The 18,012-nt window shown below is 38.1% G+C and overlaps 1 protein-coding gene across 2 annotated transcripts in view; it reads left to right on the forward strand.

Annotated features, from left to right (window-relative positions):
- TXNRD3 (thioredoxin reductase 3) overlaps nucleotides 1-15,968 on the forward strand; it is a 32,629-nt gene extending 16,661 nt beyond the window's left edge. Inside the window, exons 7-16 of one of the 2 annotated variants that reach the window (XM_069083839.1) lie at nucleotides 680-822; nucleotides 1,933-2,048; nucleotides 2,179-2,404; nucleotides 2,691-2,783; nucleotides 4,824-4,900; nucleotides 5,814-5,970; nucleotides 6,801-6,908; nucleotides 10,653-10,748; nucleotides 14,497-14,631; nucleotides 14,828-15,858. In XM_069083839.1, the coding sequence (XP_068939940.1) occupies nucleotides 680-822; nucleotides 1,933-2,048; nucleotides 2,179-2,404; nucleotides 2,691-2,783; nucleotides 4,824-4,900; nucleotides 5,814-5,970; nucleotides 6,801-6,908; nucleotides 10,653-10,748; nucleotides 14,497-14,631; nucleotides 14,828-14,890 (1,214 nt within the window). In that variant the 3' untranslated portion in view covers nucleotides 14,891-15,858. Of the gene's footprint in view, nucleotides 1-679; nucleotides 823-1,932; nucleotides 2,049-2,178; nucleotides 2,405-2,690; nucleotides 2,784-4,823; nucleotides 4,901-5,813; nucleotides 5,971-6,800; nucleotides 6,909-10,652; nucleotides 10,749-14,496; nucleotides 14,632-14,827 lie in introns of both variants that reach the window. The other variant, XM_069083840.1, reaches the window with a different exon arrangement.
- Nucleotides 15,969-18,012: the final 2,044 nt, after the last annotated feature.

An 18,012-nucleotide genomic window follows, 5' to 3' on the forward strand; every position in this document is an offset into this window, starting at 1 on the left:
TTTCTTCACCTTAGTTGAAAACAACAACAGCATCCAATAACTCCATGAGCTTGTACATTCTGGGCCTTTTAAGTGGGTGTGTTCATGAGCCTTCATGTATTGTTACAAGAGAGCTTGGAGATGTGGTATCCCAAGGTTGGGAAGATAAGAGTTGGATCTATGTTCCCATGGGAACTGCCCTTTCCTGGTTGATTCTTGGGGATGGAAGTTGGCATTGTAGTTAGATCTGAGTTCAAGTGTCAAAGGGCCCTTGGTACAAATTCCAGCTGTTAACCTCCCTACCCCATTTGTGATTTGGGCAGGCCATTTCACCTCCTTCTCTGTAAAATGAGGAGGCTAGACGATGGTCTTTACAATCCCTTCTGGCTATGAGTTCTTTGAGACACTGGGACTCCAGAAGGGCCCGAGAGGGATGGGCAGCCTTCCCTTGTGCCCATCCCTTTTCATTTGTCTTTCTTTCAGATGTGCCCCTGGAACCCTGCTCTTTGTACATGTTTAAATCTTTAGATTAGAAAGCTGTTGTGCAGATATACAGAGGTGATGGAGACTGGAGCTCTTCTGGTGGCTTTTGTCCTCAGCATCTTTGAAGCTTCTTATACTTGTTTATCCTTGTGTGTCGTAAGTGATAGCATTAAACTAAAGTTTGATTTTAAATCTCAGTCTTGCTGTTTACTTTTAGTTAAGCACAACTGGGAGACCATGACAGAAGCAATTCAGAACCACATTGGCTCTTTAAATTGGGGGTACAGGGTGGCTTTGAGAGAGAAATCTGTGACATACGCCAATTCCTATGGTGAATTCGTTGAACACCATAAAATAAAGGTACAGGTTCCATTTTATCTCTTGTTTTGGTTTGCTTTTGTCTGTGTGGTTATTTTAAGTAAAATGTATTACTGTGTTATGAATTAGTTATTTTTTATCAATGCTTGACTTGTTTCAGAATTAGAATGCACTTCTCTCTCCTTGCCACTTAGAGTCTTGAGTCCTTTTGGTAAATGGAATGGATTTCATTTTTAAAAAACCTTTTCTGTAACTTAAAACCTTGTTTCTCTTTCTGAATTAGATTGCTGTCTTAAATAAACCAGAACATGTTCTGTCTGGAAACGATAAAGGGTTAGGACATTTAAAAGAGTGGCTGATGAGAAAATAGTTTGTATTAATTATGCCCCGTGATTTAAGACTTCAAAATATTTTGTAGACATTAGTTATCAGCACCTATGAGATGGCCATTTAAATGGTTCCCTTTAAAACTGTTAAGTCGGTTAACCTATAGTGTTCAAATTTACCATTAACAGGTGTACTGGTAAATGTTTAACAATCAGTTCTCTGGAGGAAAATTATACACATGTGACCTTTTAGGTTTAATTTGCATTATTAACATTTTCTCCATCACTTTAAGTCTAGGTAATCACCAAAACAAATCAAGTCCTGATTTGCAGCATTTGCTAATATCCAAGGTCTAAATGCTCGTGGTTTGAGCTAGTTCTAGCAGAGCCCTGATAACCGACCAGTTAAATTGTTTGTTCACACATTCTAATATTCATGTTCTTATGTTTGCATTGAACGAATATAGAAATCGTTTAGCAAATCTTTATTGAGTGCCTGTTCTATACGAGATGATTTTCAGTACCCCTGAGGTCTCTTCCAGCTCTTAAATCTCTGAGTCTGTGATCCTGTTACCTGTTTGTTTGAAAAAGTGTGTGTGCATGCATGTGTGTGTGTGTGCACACGTGCACATACACATATGTGTTGTGCTTGCTGGCTTAGGTCGTAAATTTGTAGGGAGTGTGAATACGTCAGAATTCTCTTTGTAGTGCATGTAGCATTGTACTACATGTGATAAAGCACATAAATCTTTCTGTGTATTATATTACATATATACTTTTAAGAAAATATGACTGCCTTTAGTTTTTTCACCTTCTGTTTTTCCAGGCAACCAATAGGAAAGGACAGGAAACCTTTCACACTGCAGGGAAGTTTGTTATAGCAACAGGTGAAAGACCCCGGTATTTAGGAATCCCAGGAGATAAAGAATATTGTATCACTAGGTAAGGTCCAGCTAAAAGCTACAACTTTACTTCAAATTATATTATCTTCATAATTAGGGAAATATTCTATCGAAATTTGAATGAATTAGTTTCTGTTTAGTATAAATGGTTTTGCTTTTTCCCCATCTAGTGATGATCTTTTTTCCCTGCCTTATTGCCCTGGAAAGACTTTGGTTGTGGGGGCTTCTTATGTTGCCCTGGAGTGTGCAGGATTCCTTGCTGGCATCGGGCTAAATGTCACAGTTATGGTGCGATCCATCCTTCTTCGTGGCTTTGATCAGGAAATTGCTGAGAAAATAGGTACTTACATGGAATTGAATGGTGTGAAGTTCCTCAGGAAATTTATACCTGTGCAGGTGAGTTTGTGGGGTTTGGGCATCCTTTCAAAAAAAAAAAATCCTAATATACCTTAAACATTTTCCTTATTGTACCCTCCTCAAAATTAACCTGTCCCTCAGGGTGGAAATCTCATGGGGAATAGCAGTTGCAGATTTTCCATCTAAATTCATAAGAACAAAGAAGAGACTATAGTTTCTGAGTTTTTCATTGCAGATACTCTTCTGAGAAGCTAAAAGTTGTACATAATGTTGATTCTGTATTTACTGCTTTCTTTGGTGTAAGCATATAATTTATTGTTACCAGATTCAGCAGTTAGAGGAAGGCACACCTGGAAGACTGAAAGTGGTAGCCCAGTCTACAGAAGGGTCGGAAACTGTCGAAGAAGAGTATAACACAGTAAGTTTGCAGTAGAATATATCCCTGTACATTTTCCAGGGTCAGGAGTCTGAAAAAAGCATAGATCCCAGCTAAGAATATATTCTGGGTAATAATTTGTGAGAGGCCATAATGACTTAGTGGCTAGAAGGTTGGCTTTGAAGTCAAGTCCAGCTCTGACATGTGCCAGCTGCACAAGTGTAGGCAAGGTTTTTAACCTCTTAGTGTTCTGGGCAGCTCTCGATAGGTATAGGTAAATTGCTGATCTGCAATGGTGGAAGGAATTTTCATCCTGGGAGGTCCCCCTCAAATTCTGTTAAAATGAGTAAATCCCTCTGGTCTTGAGGTCAGGACTTGAGGCTGCTCAGTCTTACTGTTAATGACATTATTCTCCCTGTGGAAAGAACTAGTGAAAAATCTTGTGTGCTGCTAATGTTCATAGGCCAGATGTCAGGGATAGAGAACCTATGGCCTCAAGGCCACACGTGGCCCTCTAGGTCTTCGGGTAGAGCCCTTTGACTGAACCCAAACTTCACAGAACAGATACCCTCCATAAAAGTATTTGTTCTGTAAAACTTGGACTTGGTCAAAAGGCTGCACTCAAGGACCTATAGGGTCACATGTGGCCTCGAGGCCACAGGTTCTTCATGCCTCCAGAAGATGTCTTTGAATCTGTTTTACAAGACAGATTATTTTTTAAGAGTCTTCCTTTATCACAAGTGTAACTGGAGCTTTTTATAATAGAGGTGAAGACCTCTTCCTGGCCTGTTGTGCCCGGCTGTGACATAAATAGCCTGCTTCTGGGAGTTTGAGGTGTTCCCATTTGGTGTGGGGAAGAAGAGTGACTTGACCACTTGATTGGGATGAACACTTTCCTGTTTCCTGACCTTCATAAGAAGTATTCTTGGGGTTAATAGGATCTGACGAGAGTTTCGAATTAGAGGAGAGATAGTAGATCTGACAGATACGAAATAGAAGGTTGTTCAAGGCAATTGAGCTGGTATAAATAAGGCATAGAGAATCAGTGAAGAAAATAAAGTGGGCTTGAGAGCAGGTTTATTTGATTGAAACTAAAGAAGTGAACAGAAGAACAGGAAGAGATAGTAGGAATCGAATGGTGGAAGGACTTGAAATTAATTGTGAATCGGTCGAGTCTTAGAAAGGGCTGTGGACACATAGAGCCTAACATCTAACATAACAGTGAAGAGTTTTGGGAAGAGGTGATTTGTTCAAAGTGGCAGATAAAAGAAGATAATTAGCAGCCACAGTTTGGATTGAAAAAGGCTGAAAGCCAAGGAGGAGAAGGGTAATCTCCCATTTGAGTGTCTTGTCCTGGTCTGTTTTCCGTGCACCATTTGACATCTCTACCCCCATGCCTCCCTCTGCTTCTTCCTTTCCTTCTTTTCTTTCTCTTCCCATTTCCTTAATTTAGCAGTTAAGAACTTATTTCTTGGACTATAAGATGTAGTTTTGTCTTTTGGTTAAACAATTATTTGAATGATTGTAAAATGTAATGGTCCTGCAAACTAAAGACATTTAAATTCATTAGAGAGGTAAAGCACGTGTTGCTAATTCAGCTATTAACATGAAATATTTCTTTAAAATATTTTTATTCTGAACTTAAACACCAAATAAAATGGTCATTTCCTTCTAGAAGAACACAAATGGATTATATGCAAAATTGCAGGTGTCTGTTATGGACAGCCTGCTTTCTTAAGTATATCATGACTTCAGCTTGTAGCTCTTAGAGCTGTTCTACTTGACTGTGCATCTTTCTGTCCTACCTTCTGTGCTTATGAAAGGTTATTTTGAGTAACTATTTGGATGTTGCCTACACATTGTAACCAAAACATCTAGGCCAGGCAAAGTTTATTCTGTGTTGTATTTTTGCTTTGCTAGCACCTTTGAATTAGTCTTGACAATCTGAGTTCTCAAGTTATTCAGGGGGAAATTAGCTTTAATAGCTAATGAAACTATTGGTAATGCGTAACAGAGGGTATAGAAAATAACTTAAAATGTCTGGTTTATACATAGTAGCTGTTATATCTATCTAATATATAGGTTTTGTTAGCCATTGGTCGAGACTCCTGTACAAGGAAAATTGGCTTGGAGAAGATTGGTGTCAAAATCAATGAGAAGTAAGTGTATATGACCTTATTGATATTTTACTGGCACAAAACACATTTTCATTACAGATAGCTACTTGGAAATTAGCACTTAACTAGTAAGGTGTGAAATTGCCATGAAACGTTAATCTTTTAAGTTTGTCTTTCAAAAAACATTGTGTTATCACATCGTTATTGATAATCAGTATACTTTTATAGTCACTAAGCCTTTATTGAGCGCATCGAGTGTTTATTATTCTGCAGTCTTGAATATTAAAGTAGTTATGGAAGTACAGTTACCTACTCATAATGGTTTATAGGAAATACCCAAGCAATAATCCAGGTATGATATGATGGGGTCCTGTATGGTCAAGATGGCTGTCAGGTACAGTCTATAGAGAGAGTCTGGAGATAGTCCTGGAAATATTGGAAGTATGATTGATGTGCTGTTTGGTTGATCATCGATGAATCAGTATTTGTTGAGACTGTAAATAGAGAAGCTTGAGTCATTTTAAGTTATATGAATGACTAATAACTGACGAGATATTGTGGATAGTGCTGGTGTCTCTTCTGTTTAGACTAGAAAACTAAACCAATCAGAGGTTTTGTTTGTGGGGTCAGAGTTAGACACCCTGTTCCTATGGATAGGGCACCAATTTAGTTCATTTTCTATGATTTTTTTTTTCCACTTTCTGACCTCCCGCACCCTTCCTATTTGGGGTTTATTGGCTGGGGAATTGGTATGCTCAGAGGTAGGCAGGTGGCTTAGGAAATGTAATTTCCATTCTTGTTAGTACCTAATGTGCATTAAACTCTTTGTGGGAAGATTGCCAAGAAGATGGGATGTGTGAAGTGCTCAATTAATCTATGAAGTGCAGTATATATTTTTATTCCATTAACATGAGCCCAATTGCAATTTTTAAAAATTTTATCCATTTAAATTCAGGACTGGAAAAATACCAGTAAATGATGAGGAACAAACCAATGTGCCCTATGTTTATGCTATTGGGGATGTGTTGGAGGATAAACTAGAGCTCACCCCAGTTGCTATACGGGCAGGAAAGCTGTTGGCACAAAGACTTTTTGGGGGACGATTAGAGAAGGTAAGAGCAAATATGTTCTTTGAGGTTGGGTTAATATTTTTAGATAAAAATGCTTTGAGTTTCAGTTAACATTTTAGATCAAAATTATTTCACTATTATCTACATCCTGTTGGCAATTGTTGCAAATGTAGGGGAACTTATTGATAGGGAAAATGTTTTAAACTATAAATAAAGTGTTGAGAACCCAGAGGCTTTACATATATACATATATATGTTTACTGTAGTATACTACAGTAAATTGGGGGACAACCCAATTTTGTGTGTGTATGCTGTATGTGTACACACGACACACTCAACAGGTGAATAGAGGGGCCTAAGAGAACTCCTTCAAAATGACTAGTGATTTGCTATTAATCTCTCAACTTTCATATAAATCAGTGTAAAAGGTTAAAGTATTTGAAAATCATTTACTTTCAAGTAACTTATTTCCCCAGAAGTCTTCTTTATAATAACCATTAATTTCCATTTTCCGTGAAAAAGGAGGTTAAAGAAAAGGGAAACTGCAGGCTACCTCATCCTCAGTTATCCTACAGTTGGATTTGAGGGAGTCTGCCCTCGTAATTTTTTCTGTATTTCAAATTATAGTTTAATAGTGTTTTAAAATTTCATCCCATTTTTAAGACTGTCATTCCTAATAAAGGACAGAGGTCATACCCTGTGCTTCTCTTGCATACCTCACAGTATGGATTAGATATGTAGCCGGCACTGAGCTAAATATTTGTTAAATTGAATTAAAATCATATTTTTGCTTCAAGTATAAATACTTATACATAGATTCTGTTGCTTTTTAAAGGATCATAAAAGAAAGGATTGTGTGTTTTATCTTTTAGTGTGATTACATTAACGTCCCAACTACAGTGTTTACTCCTTTGGAATATGGTTGCTGTGGATTATCGGAAGAGAAAGCCATGGAATTATATAAAAAAGATAATATTGAGGTAATGCTGTTTAATTACGTTAGTTTTTGAAGGACATCTCATTTATAATTAGCTAACACCCTCCCTCATTGTACTTCAGCTCGTAATGGTTTCTGAATGTTCTGTTGCTTTGTAATATTTTGTTATAATTAATGCTTTTGCTACAAGTTACATTCCCCCTCTGAAAGTGCATCTTTTGGTTCAGGCCTCAGATACTTGGCACCCACCCAAAAGAGCTGGCCATGTAACCTTGAGCAAGTTACTTAACCCCAATTGCTTTTAAAAAAATAAATAAATAAAAGAGCATCTTTTGTTTAGTAAGTGAAGACAAAATTTTTTAAAATTAAATTTTACTTTTTTTTTTCAACTAACAGGATTTTTTTTCTTCTTCCTCTCACCTCCCTCTCTCTCTCTCTCTCTGCCCCCTGTGGGGAAGAGAATGGAAAACAAAACTGTTGACAGATATGTCTAGTTAAGCAAAACAAATTCCCGTATTAGTCTTTTCCAGAAATTCTACATTATTCCTCTGGAGTCATGATTGATTGCTGCGTTGATCAGGGTTCTTCAGTCTTTCAAATGTGTTTGTTTTCATAGTATTACTGCTCTTTGACAGCCTCCTGGTTCTGCTTGTGTCACTCAGCGTCAGTGTTTTAAGGTCTTCCCAGGTTTCTCTGAATTATCCCTTTTACCATTTCTAACAACAGTAGTGTTCCCTACATTTGTATACCTTGTTCTCAAGGAACTTGGGATCTCCTGAAGGCCTGTTGGATCAGGAAACTTGGAGAGCAATTACTGCTTGATGGTATAACAGAAGAGCAGTTAAATCTCAATTGTAGAGATTCAGGGAACATTTCCACTTTAATTCAACAAACATTTATTAAGCACCTGCTGTGTTGCAGATTGTGGGAAGTACTCTGGACACAAGACAAAACTAAACAGTCCCTGCCCTCAGAGAGTTTATGTTCTGTTATACACAGATAAGCAATTAGATGTCTAGCTGGTGCAGGGGGTATAGTGCTGGGCCTGGAGTCAAGTTCACATCGGTATTCAGCTTCAGGCACTTAATATCTGTGTTATCCTGGGAAAGTCATTTAACTTCTGTTTGCTTCAGTTTCTTTATCTTTAAAGTGGGGATAACAGTAGCACTTTACTTCACTGGATGTTTTGAGAATCAAACGAGATCATAACTGTAAAGTGCGTAGGCGCTGTATGAATACCTATTCCCTTCCTTTCCCTCCCTTCCTCCAAATATACGGCATTTACAGAGTAAATACAGAGTATCTTTGGCATTTGTAATTTATAGACCAAATTTTTCCCGACAAATGAGATATTGAAACATCCTTCCTTCTGCTTGTTTAGAGGGCTGGGGAACTCTGGGTCTAGAATATGGCAAACACTGACATGTGGTCCTTACGTTGGTTGATTTTGCTTAAATGTTTTTTCTTTGAGGAAAGGTCACTGGATGGGGAAGAGGGAAGGGCGTATTTTAATATGACTGAAAAACAAAAGACATCAATAAAACTTGCAAATCTTCTTAAAAAATCTAACAAGGTAATTCCTGGTGTAGAGAACTACTACTGTTATTTTTAGTCACCTCCTGGGACGTGTTATTTGGAGTCCAGTGTTGTCTATTGATGGGCGGGACTAAAACTTACTTGATGTAAGGGGAGAGGCAGGGGAGGGGTGTCGCTGTGGATTTAGGCTTATAGCAGTGGTTTCCAAAATGGTGTGCCCCTCTCAGTGAACATTTTTTGAACACGTGGTCCTACTAGAGATAATCATAATTTATAAATCCTGTGTGTATACCACTGGATTACTATATTGTCATATAGCTTGTCCAAAAAAAGACATTTTAAGACAATGAGATAAAGAAGTATTTAACATAATTTTTTATTTGTTTGCTAACAGTACAGAAATCCATAAGTATGTGCCTGGCCTTATTTCTTTGTTGTGTGGGCTGGGTCTCTTTCCCCCTTTTGCCACATCTGTGCATGTGTTCCCCAGGTGAGGCAGGTGGGGAGTAGTGTTCAACTGGGGTCTTGAAGGAGAGCCTGGAGCCTTTGGATACCATTGCTTTCACCTTCCCCAAGTTCCATCCCTATGTGGTGGAACTTTAGGCTCTCTCTTCCTTGATATTGAGAATGCTGTCATCACCATCTCCCTACCTCAGCCATGAATTTGGGAATTGAGTGATTGGTCATTTCTAACAGACTCCAACCACTCCTACATGGTGGGGAGGGAATGGTACAGGTCCCCTTGGGCATAGGAGCTCCCAATCTGTAAGCCCTTCTTCTTTTGCTAAAAATTTTTAAATTTTTTTGCTTTTTGGAGGGGGGAAGGTAGGGCAATTGGGGTTAAGTGACTTGTCCAAGGTCACACAGCTAGTTTTTGTGTTAAGTGTCTGAAGCTGGATTTGAACTCAGGTCCTCCTGACTCCAGGGCTTGGGTTCTTGTTCATTGTGCCACCTAGCCGCCCCAGCCCTTCTTCTTACTGCCTCCCATGGAAGATGTTTAAGGCTGGGGTCATTCTGGCCTGTACAAAGAATTTTCATTGCTCTTACTCTAGCATCTACCTGCTTCTTTCCACTTCCTAACAGACTGTCTTATGCACCCGCATTTGTATTTATATTCATTAAGTGAACTAAGTTTACTATGATGGAATTTTAAGTGGGTCTTAGGAATTTTTATATATTCCATATTTAACTTAGTTTTTAAACTTTTGGCAAAGAGGAAGCAGGAAGGTAAAAATGTCGACATGGGAAAGGCGAGTTTGTTGGGCAATACCCCAAGAGCAGGTGTGCCTTTCTAGATCTGGGGTTCTGAAAGGTTTGAAGTTTAGAAGGTTTGCCACACAGGTCAGTTGTTCCTCCATTTTTTTTCAGTGTAAAACATAACTTCTGAAAGAATTCTCCTGTTAATATTTATTTTTAAGAACCTTTTGTAACCATGACTAAATGCAGTATATAAATGAATACATTGTATAACTGTGTTCTGTAGTCATCCAGCTCTGATACTCAGTGCTCATATCAATCTCAGATTTTTATGCCAAAAGATTTTGTCATCAAAATGAAACTTACTCTTGGATTACCAGTTTAATTGCACCTCCCCCAAGTAGTCAGAGTAAGATCAACACATCGCCTCTTGCTTATTGCCATGTAGGCTACATCTGTTCACCACCCAGTGGTGTATTTATGTTTCTGAAATGGCTGTTTGGAAGACTAACTAAAGATGGGAAGTGAACTGACTGGTATCTTTCCTCTTCCCAAATATCCCAACTTCTTTCTTTCAGTCATTATAACTTTTAGCAAACAGCTGAAAGCTTTGCCAAGAGAAAATCTGGGTTTTTTAAAGGCTCTACAGAATTCATGGTTGTTGATTGTGCCCACTATATATATGCCTTGATATTTGTAGGTTAGGGGTTGGAATATGATGTGAAGGATTTTAAACATATCTTAGCCACTGGATATATTAAAAATACAATTACTTTCCTCTATTTTTCCTAAGCTTATTTTCAAATCTGACATTCTTTGAGTGTATTCAAACTATAATGTAAGAAACTAAAAAACAAAAGTTGGCAAAATTGCGAATCTGTCATTTCAGGAGGGATGCAGATCTGAATCACAAGTTAAATGATTCATATCATGGGATTTAAACTTCTAACATGTTTTTCCAAAGAATATTGTTTTTCTTGGAGATTTACAAGAAAATTGAATTTCAGTAAATCAATTCTGCCACAGTAAAAACTTTTCCCCAATTCTCTTCTAGGTATATCATACCTTTTTTTGGCCTCTTGAATGGACAGTAGCCGGCAGAGAAAACAATACTTGTTTTGGAAAGATAATTTGCAATAAACGTGACAATGTATGTATGTATTAGAAGTGGAAATGAATTAATAATAACTTTGAGAGGGTAACTTTCATTCATAAAATCTGAATTTTGGTGATGAACTTCAAAGAGATTTGATTGCAAAGCACATTATTATTCAGATAATTATCCAATTAATGTTTATCTAACTGAGAAAATGACAAGTTATATAATTGAAGCTTAATAACATCACATGCTTGTAATTGTTTTCATTTTAAAGGTGTTCTTGCATTTTAAAATTAGACATCTTTAGGAATTTAGTCATCAGCTAATATCACTCATTGAGGCTTTGGATTTTGTTTTGTTTTTAAGCAAATTTTTGTTTCTGCAGAAGAACTTTGAAAAGGGTACAGAAGTGAAGATTCCTAATCTCCTGGAGGAGAACATTTGGAAAAATCTAAAAAGAAAAGAGATTTTTTTCATGTTAAGTTCTTCTCTTGCGGTAGTTTTACCTGCTTTTTTGCCTATACCAATAGTAAAGTCACAGGAAACTGTTAACACTCTTTCATCAATAAATATTTATGGAGCCACCTACTCTGTAGACATTGGAAATACAAAGAAGGGCTCCATAGTCACTGTCTTATGGAGAAATGCCTAAAAGATAACTAAAACTGCGAGATGGCTTTCAGTACTTGCTAAATGAGCAGCTTAGACCATAAATGCTGTGGCCCTCATTAATCAGAATTCTCTTCTGCCTGACACTGTTTTCAGTACCATGACAAAGGGTGTTCTTAATGACAGTCTTGAGACCCTGCGACAGTATGAAATGACTTCTGAATCATTAGGAGAGATAGAAGTTGTGTTCGTATTTTCTGGTGTAGTGCATTTGATTTTGTTCTGGTTTTTAATTTTTTAAAAACTGGCTAATTCCTGTACAACACATAAGATAAAAGACTTTACCTCATATTATCTGCATCATATTAATGGTAAAGGCAAAGGAGGCTAGTTGAGTTTCTCTTTTTTCCCAAGGGATGGGTAGGGATTGGATGGAAAGATACCAGTTTAACTAGAGAGGCAGGACTAGACTAGTCTGGATTAGGAAATCCAGGATAAATTGGGAGAAGCTGAGGCTTGCAGTTTCCAAACTCGTTCTGACATTTTAACTGGCATCGGTACATACCAGGTGCTTCCAAGCCCCCAGGCAAAAATGCTATGTAGGCAAAATTGCAGAATTGTTTTTTGTCTAACACCTTACTCCTCTGAACAGCTCCTAATTCCTATGCAGTGTCCTCACATTGCCCTCTGGCCATAATTTCTTTCTTAGGCCTGTCCTCCTTTCCTATGCCAATCAAAGTTCTTCCTGGTGTGCTGTCCTATATAAATAATGAGCTCGTAGGTTTGTGGAATGTTGGGGTTTAGAAATCTGCTTATCTGATTGGAATGATTTATAGTGAAGTTTAGCCTTTCTTTGGTGGCATTTGAAGGTTAAAACAGGAAATTGGTGGACTGAAGGGGAGGATAATTGGAGCCTGTGTGCCGGGTTTATCCTGGCCACCACTTTATCTCGGAGATTCTTTTCCTTTGCCCACATGCCAGAGAATATAAGATAGCCATTAATTAGCAATCCATCCTCAACAATTTCCTCTCCAAACCCACTTCCTCTTTACAGGTAAAACAGAGTAGTCGTTAAACGCCAGACCTCCCCAGCTAGTGTCTGACATAAGTTTCTTAGAGCTTCTTTACCATGATAATCGTGTATGACCAGACTTGCCATTGTTTCGTGATTGTTGGATAGTTAGAAGAGGGAGAGTGAGGCATAATAGGAAGTTCAGGCTTAAAAATGAACTATAATCCAAGCAGCGGACAGAGTTTTGGGCGCTGACTCAAAGCTTACTTATAATTTCAGTACTAAGCCTCCATAGAAGGAAGTCCTGGCTGAATGTCAATACTGGCATTTATAGCAAAATAATACCTTTGGCCCCATTTTACATTTTCATTGTAAAACCCATCTTTAGTGGGTATTTGTAGTGACAAGTGATGAAAATCGAGTATAATTATATAACCATTATGTTGTTGGGTAGAACTTGCTTCACCAAACATGGAGTCAATTTATCTTTCACCATTTAAAAAAAAAGTTATTTTATATCTTTATATTCTTTTATAATACAAGATATATTCTGATACCTTGTATTTTATGTGACATTCATTTTCATTTATGTTCCACATCCTCCTTTTTCCTTCTCCATTAAAGAATGCTGCTTCAAGATCAGGAAATTAATTTCTGTTTATCAAAGACTTGGTGGCCTAGTTTTTAGAACGCTGGACCTTGAAACTTAGTAGCTCTGTGATGCTTAGGCAATTCACTTAACGTTCTTTCTGCCTCAGTTTCCCCTAGAACTGCTGGAATATCAAAAATAGAGTAAATGCCATACTGAAGCAGTTTTCTGTAATTTCAGTTTTTTGGTGTTTTTTGTTTTATTTTGTTTTTTTAAGAAACACAGTTCAAATGAAGGGACCGCAGCTGATCCCTTCCAGTCTTGTCTAAATGTCATTACCCCTGGGGCATTGTGCCCTAAAAGTCATTCTTTGTGGATTCTGATAGCTCTGAAAAAAGACTCCTTTAGGACCTTCCTTTGTTGTGAAAGTACCCAAGGCTCACTGTGGGCACTTGATAATTTATGTCATACCCATTCATTTTAAAGTGAATTATTCTGGCTTAGGGAGCTTGGGAGTAAAAGGCTGAAGGGCCCTTAGAGATGTCTAGTTCTGCTGTCTCTTTTTATGGAAGAGGAAACTGAGGGCCCGAGAGTTAAAGGAACTTAGAGCTGGGGATGGAACATGGGATTTCTGCCATTTACCTTTTATTTAAAAGCCACAAAAATTCTTGAGTTTCTATAGCCAATTGCCAAGATTTTCACAGATTGTGTATCTAATTCTAAAAAGTAAAAAGAACAGTCCCCATCTTTCAGGAGCTTGCAGTCCAGGTGAATGCTTGACATTTTATGTTATAACAGCATACTGTGTTATCTATCTGTTAAATAGACTTCCTCCTGTATGACAAGATGGATCATTTAAACAAATCTTCTCCACGGCGTAGCCCCGCCCAGATTTCTGTGGGCTCTTGCTGTTCTGATTTACCCACTTTTATGTGTCTTTCTCTGCCTGTTGTACACATTTCATGTTCAGGAATCTAGTAGTAGGTAGTTAGTCATCTAATTTAGTAATGAATGGATAGAATCTGAGAATAAACAAAAGAGGAGTAGCCTGAAAGTTAACACTTTCACTTGAACATTTCCTGAGAGCAGAATGCAGAGTGTTTGTGAGCACAGCCACATGTGGGCCTTCAGATCCCTGGGTGGAGGGTTAGGGAAAACTCTGCTGGAGCTGCTGCTTGGAGCTCTGGGTGTTTCCGTCAGGAACCTTGGCCAGTAACACCTTGAATTTACTGTAACAACAGCCTCTTAGGGATATTCTGATGTTGGACTTTAATTCTGATTTGTTATGTTGATGTTTAGTGGCACTTGAGCATAATTCTAAAATTTACATCATACTAATGAACTCCTTCATGCAGTTGTTAAATTGCTTGTTCTGGTAAATTTGAGAGCAAATTAACTCTAGATGTGCATTTACTGCCTCATTTAACTGATTCTTACAGCAGCTCCGTTTCATGATAATGTCCTAGACACAAATAGGATTATTGTTCTGTAGTAGAAGCTTTATATATACTCCAGCTTTGAAGTCATGGTTAAGGCATTGCTATTCAGACTTTTAACCTGGGTTTTTTTGTATTTTGTTTTTCATAAAGAATCGGGTGATAGGATTTCATGTTCTTGGCCCCAATGCTGGCGAGGTTACCCAGGGCTTTGCAGCTGCAATGAAATGTGGTCTCACCAAGCAGTTGCTTGATGATACTATTGGCATCCATCCTACCTGTGGTGAGGTAAGAAACAAAAGAATATTGTACCAACCTCTGTGCATGTTTGAAAAATGGTCTAAAAAGGTAGTTATATAATAATTGCTTTAGCTGTTATCAGCAGGTAGTTTTTGAGAGACAAAACAAATGTAATTTATATTCTCATTCTCAAGTTAAAATCCTGACAATACCCATACCTTGTTTTCTTTCTTTTTTGAAACAGATCTTCACAACTATGGAGATTACAAAGTCATCGGGACTGAATATCACTCAGAGGGGTTGCTGAGCTTAGACCCTGCTGTTTTATGCTTTTCCTTGTCATGTATACTTTTCTCAGGTGAAGATTTTAAAAAAATACCTAAATATACTCAGGTAAAACAGAAGCAGAACAAATATGTTAGAGCTCAGAAAAGATACAGGACTTTCCTTTGGTTGTTGTAGGAAAGATCACCAACGGGGAAAACAGCATAGCAGCAGGGTATTTGCCTAAGAAATCTTGACTTCCTTGGAAAAGCAGTGATGCTGCTTCCTTGACGTCATAGTTCAGAACCCTATTGTGAGGTGAGCTATGACTGATGATTCCCTTGCAAGTCAGGACCCCTCCCTTTCCAGTTTAGATGACTGGACATCCTCCTGAAGGAACTCGTGAGTCGCACAATTAGCCACAGTTAACTTTCCTAGTTGCCAGAGTGTTTGTCTCTCTGCTTTGTTATTTGTATAAAAACTTGACCCAGAAGTAAAGTTGACTGTAAAACTGCACTGTCTTAACAGATCAACCTAGAATTCACAGTAGGGTCTCTTAGAATTGGACTTGGAAATTCAAATATTTCTGATAAGTGTTCAGATATACAGTAGGTTTACCTGAGTGTATGTGTTGCTGTAAAAATTCCATGCAGCTTAGAGGATTTTTTGCCTGACAGTTTGTGATCCGTTTGTTAGGAAGCGTATGAATGTTTGGTACTACAGAGATCGAGCTGGGCTGTAGCCTCAGACACTGCTATGCATTGTCTAGGTCATGTTCTCCTTAAACTGTTTTCTTTTGGAGTGCGTTTTATCTCCTGCCCTTTTAGAGACCTGACTCATGATTTTCTCTCACTCATGCATTTCCTCATATTGTTAATACACCTGAAGCCATTTTTTCCATGGCGTTGTCTCTAGAATGAGAAAATGTCTCACCTTAGGGGAACAATGCTTGTTTTTTTTTTTTTTCACTTTGGTCCAAAGAATAAAATTACAAGACTGTTTTCAATATTATATTATGTGAAATTTAAGTAATTTCAGATGGTTTTTTAACTATTTAATCCACAACTTATTATGAAATCTAGGTTCAATAAATGAGAAGCTACAAGTGGTATGAAATTTCATTTGGACTGTCACAAATATTTATGTGTATTTCAGATCCTAAATGGTTGTATTACCATTGATCTTGATGCAACTGCACTTTTAATGAATGCAGTAGCCAGTTAGTCTGGTACTGTTGTTTTGAAAAAGGGATTAGCTTTATCTGTGGGATGTTTAGGGTGTATGGATGGATGGGTGTGGAAATGAATTTAGATCTGTGGCAAAGGTGCATTAGTGGTCAGTAAATCAGTAGATTGTATCCATGTTGATGCTTTAATTCTGAATCTAAAAGTAAGTATGCTTGTTTAACTGATCAATTCTGAACTTTTGGCCCATCAGAACCATGTTGTAGAGATTTGGAAACAGATCATATATGTTTTTTTTTTTTTTAGTTTCTTAGGTGGAGCATGTAACATCCATGCTTGTGAATTGCTTCCCCTCACTTTCCCCAGGTCTGGTGGCTTTTATTTTGTCTTTGGGGGTGAATAAGAGCAGGGTCAGAGAGAGAGAAACATTTTGAATTATAGTCTCTTTTGGAAACCTTAGTCCTATACCCCCATTTGGAAGTTGAGTACCCTTCCAACTTTCCCCCTTTTCTTCCTTTCTCCCTAAAGTTCACAGTGGCATGGAATGTTATGGGGGACTGGTTCCCCACTTCTGAAATGTTTTATGTCCAGTAAGGTTAGAACAGTGTTTTTTATTTATGATACTTGACTGGGGAAAAAAAACTCTGGGAGAAAGAAAAGTAGGGTGTTTATAAATGTGTACTTGTTTGCAAGGTTGGTGTAAATCTCCATCTTTGTGCACAGAAATGACGTGAGGTAAGCATTGCCGTTTAGGTGGAATGGAGCTTATGAACTGCAGTCAGTGCACCTGCTCCCTGCAAGCATGCTGTGACATCTTTACACTGAATTGTCATCTGAAGACACACATCTCTCAACTCTACATTTCCTCTGCGTGGTATTAATGAACACAGGCTATTAAATTAGATCTTCCATGGAGGTCTCAGAGCAGTCCTGATCTCAGCCTTGCTTGGCTTATGATTCCTGCCTTAAGTGGTGTGACCTTAGGCAGTCTGTTCAGTGGAGGTAGACAACTGGAAACCTGGGTTGACTTTAAAAAGTGGCATGTACATGACCTATTTAACTTGCAGCAGAATCAAACAGTGGTGCTTAGCTTATATAGCATTAATGCTCAGGAAGATGTACTAGATGGAAATGGGGGTGGCTTTGCTCACTGATAAACAGAGGGAGATCACCTTGACTCATTCTATCCAGGATCAGGACACTGTCACTGAGCTGTGGTACTCCAGCTTGGTATTATGGTATTTACCTGGATTTCAATTTTTAGATGTTGTCTCTACCCTCAGTGAGTTTATAATCTAGTCACAAGAATGAATATAGATAAAATGTAAAGAAACAGGTTGTTTTTGGTTTGGGGCATCACAGAAGAACTGGCAAATTTATAAAACAGAGCTCTATTTACACATCACTAGTCTAGGATAATTTACTTTCAAATTAGTTATTCTTTTCATTAAAGCTATTACTGCTCATATGGGAGAGATGATGTGTTTGAATTTCCCATTTTACAGATGCCTCCTGTCTTCCCTTGTCATTGATATTAGGTGGAGTAATCAGAGCATTGGATTTTACTTAAGCTTATTAGCCCAGGCATAGAGGAGGACCAGGACTGAATTTTTAACTGCTCTTCCCTATAGTGGGCTTATGAACCTACATACCTTCTCATCCCTCCCATACACATTTTTTTTTTTTTTTGGAGGGGGAAGGCAGGGCAGTTGGGGTTAAGTGACTTGTCCAAGGTCACACAGCTAGTAAGTGTTAAACGTCTGAGGCTGGATTTGAACTCAGGTCCTCCTGACTCCAGGGCTGCTGCTCTATTCAGTGCGCCACCTAGCTACCCTATACATTCTGTTCTAACTTTATTCTGTACACATGTTGGGAGGGCACGTGCCTCATATGTGGATCCTACCTTTGATGTTTCCATTTCTGCAACCAACCAGGCCATTGGACTTTTCTTCTGATCAGCTGTTGGTGATTCTCTCTGCTC

This window comes from Petaurus breviceps, unplaced genomic scaffold (genome assembly GCF_028583685.1).
Source record: "Petaurus breviceps papuanus isolate PSGF00001 unplaced genomic scaffold, PetGlider_PUasm1.0 174, whole genome shotgun sequence".
NCBI lineage: Eukaryota > Metazoa > Chordata > Mammalia > Diprotodontia > Petauridae > Petaurus > Petaurus breviceps.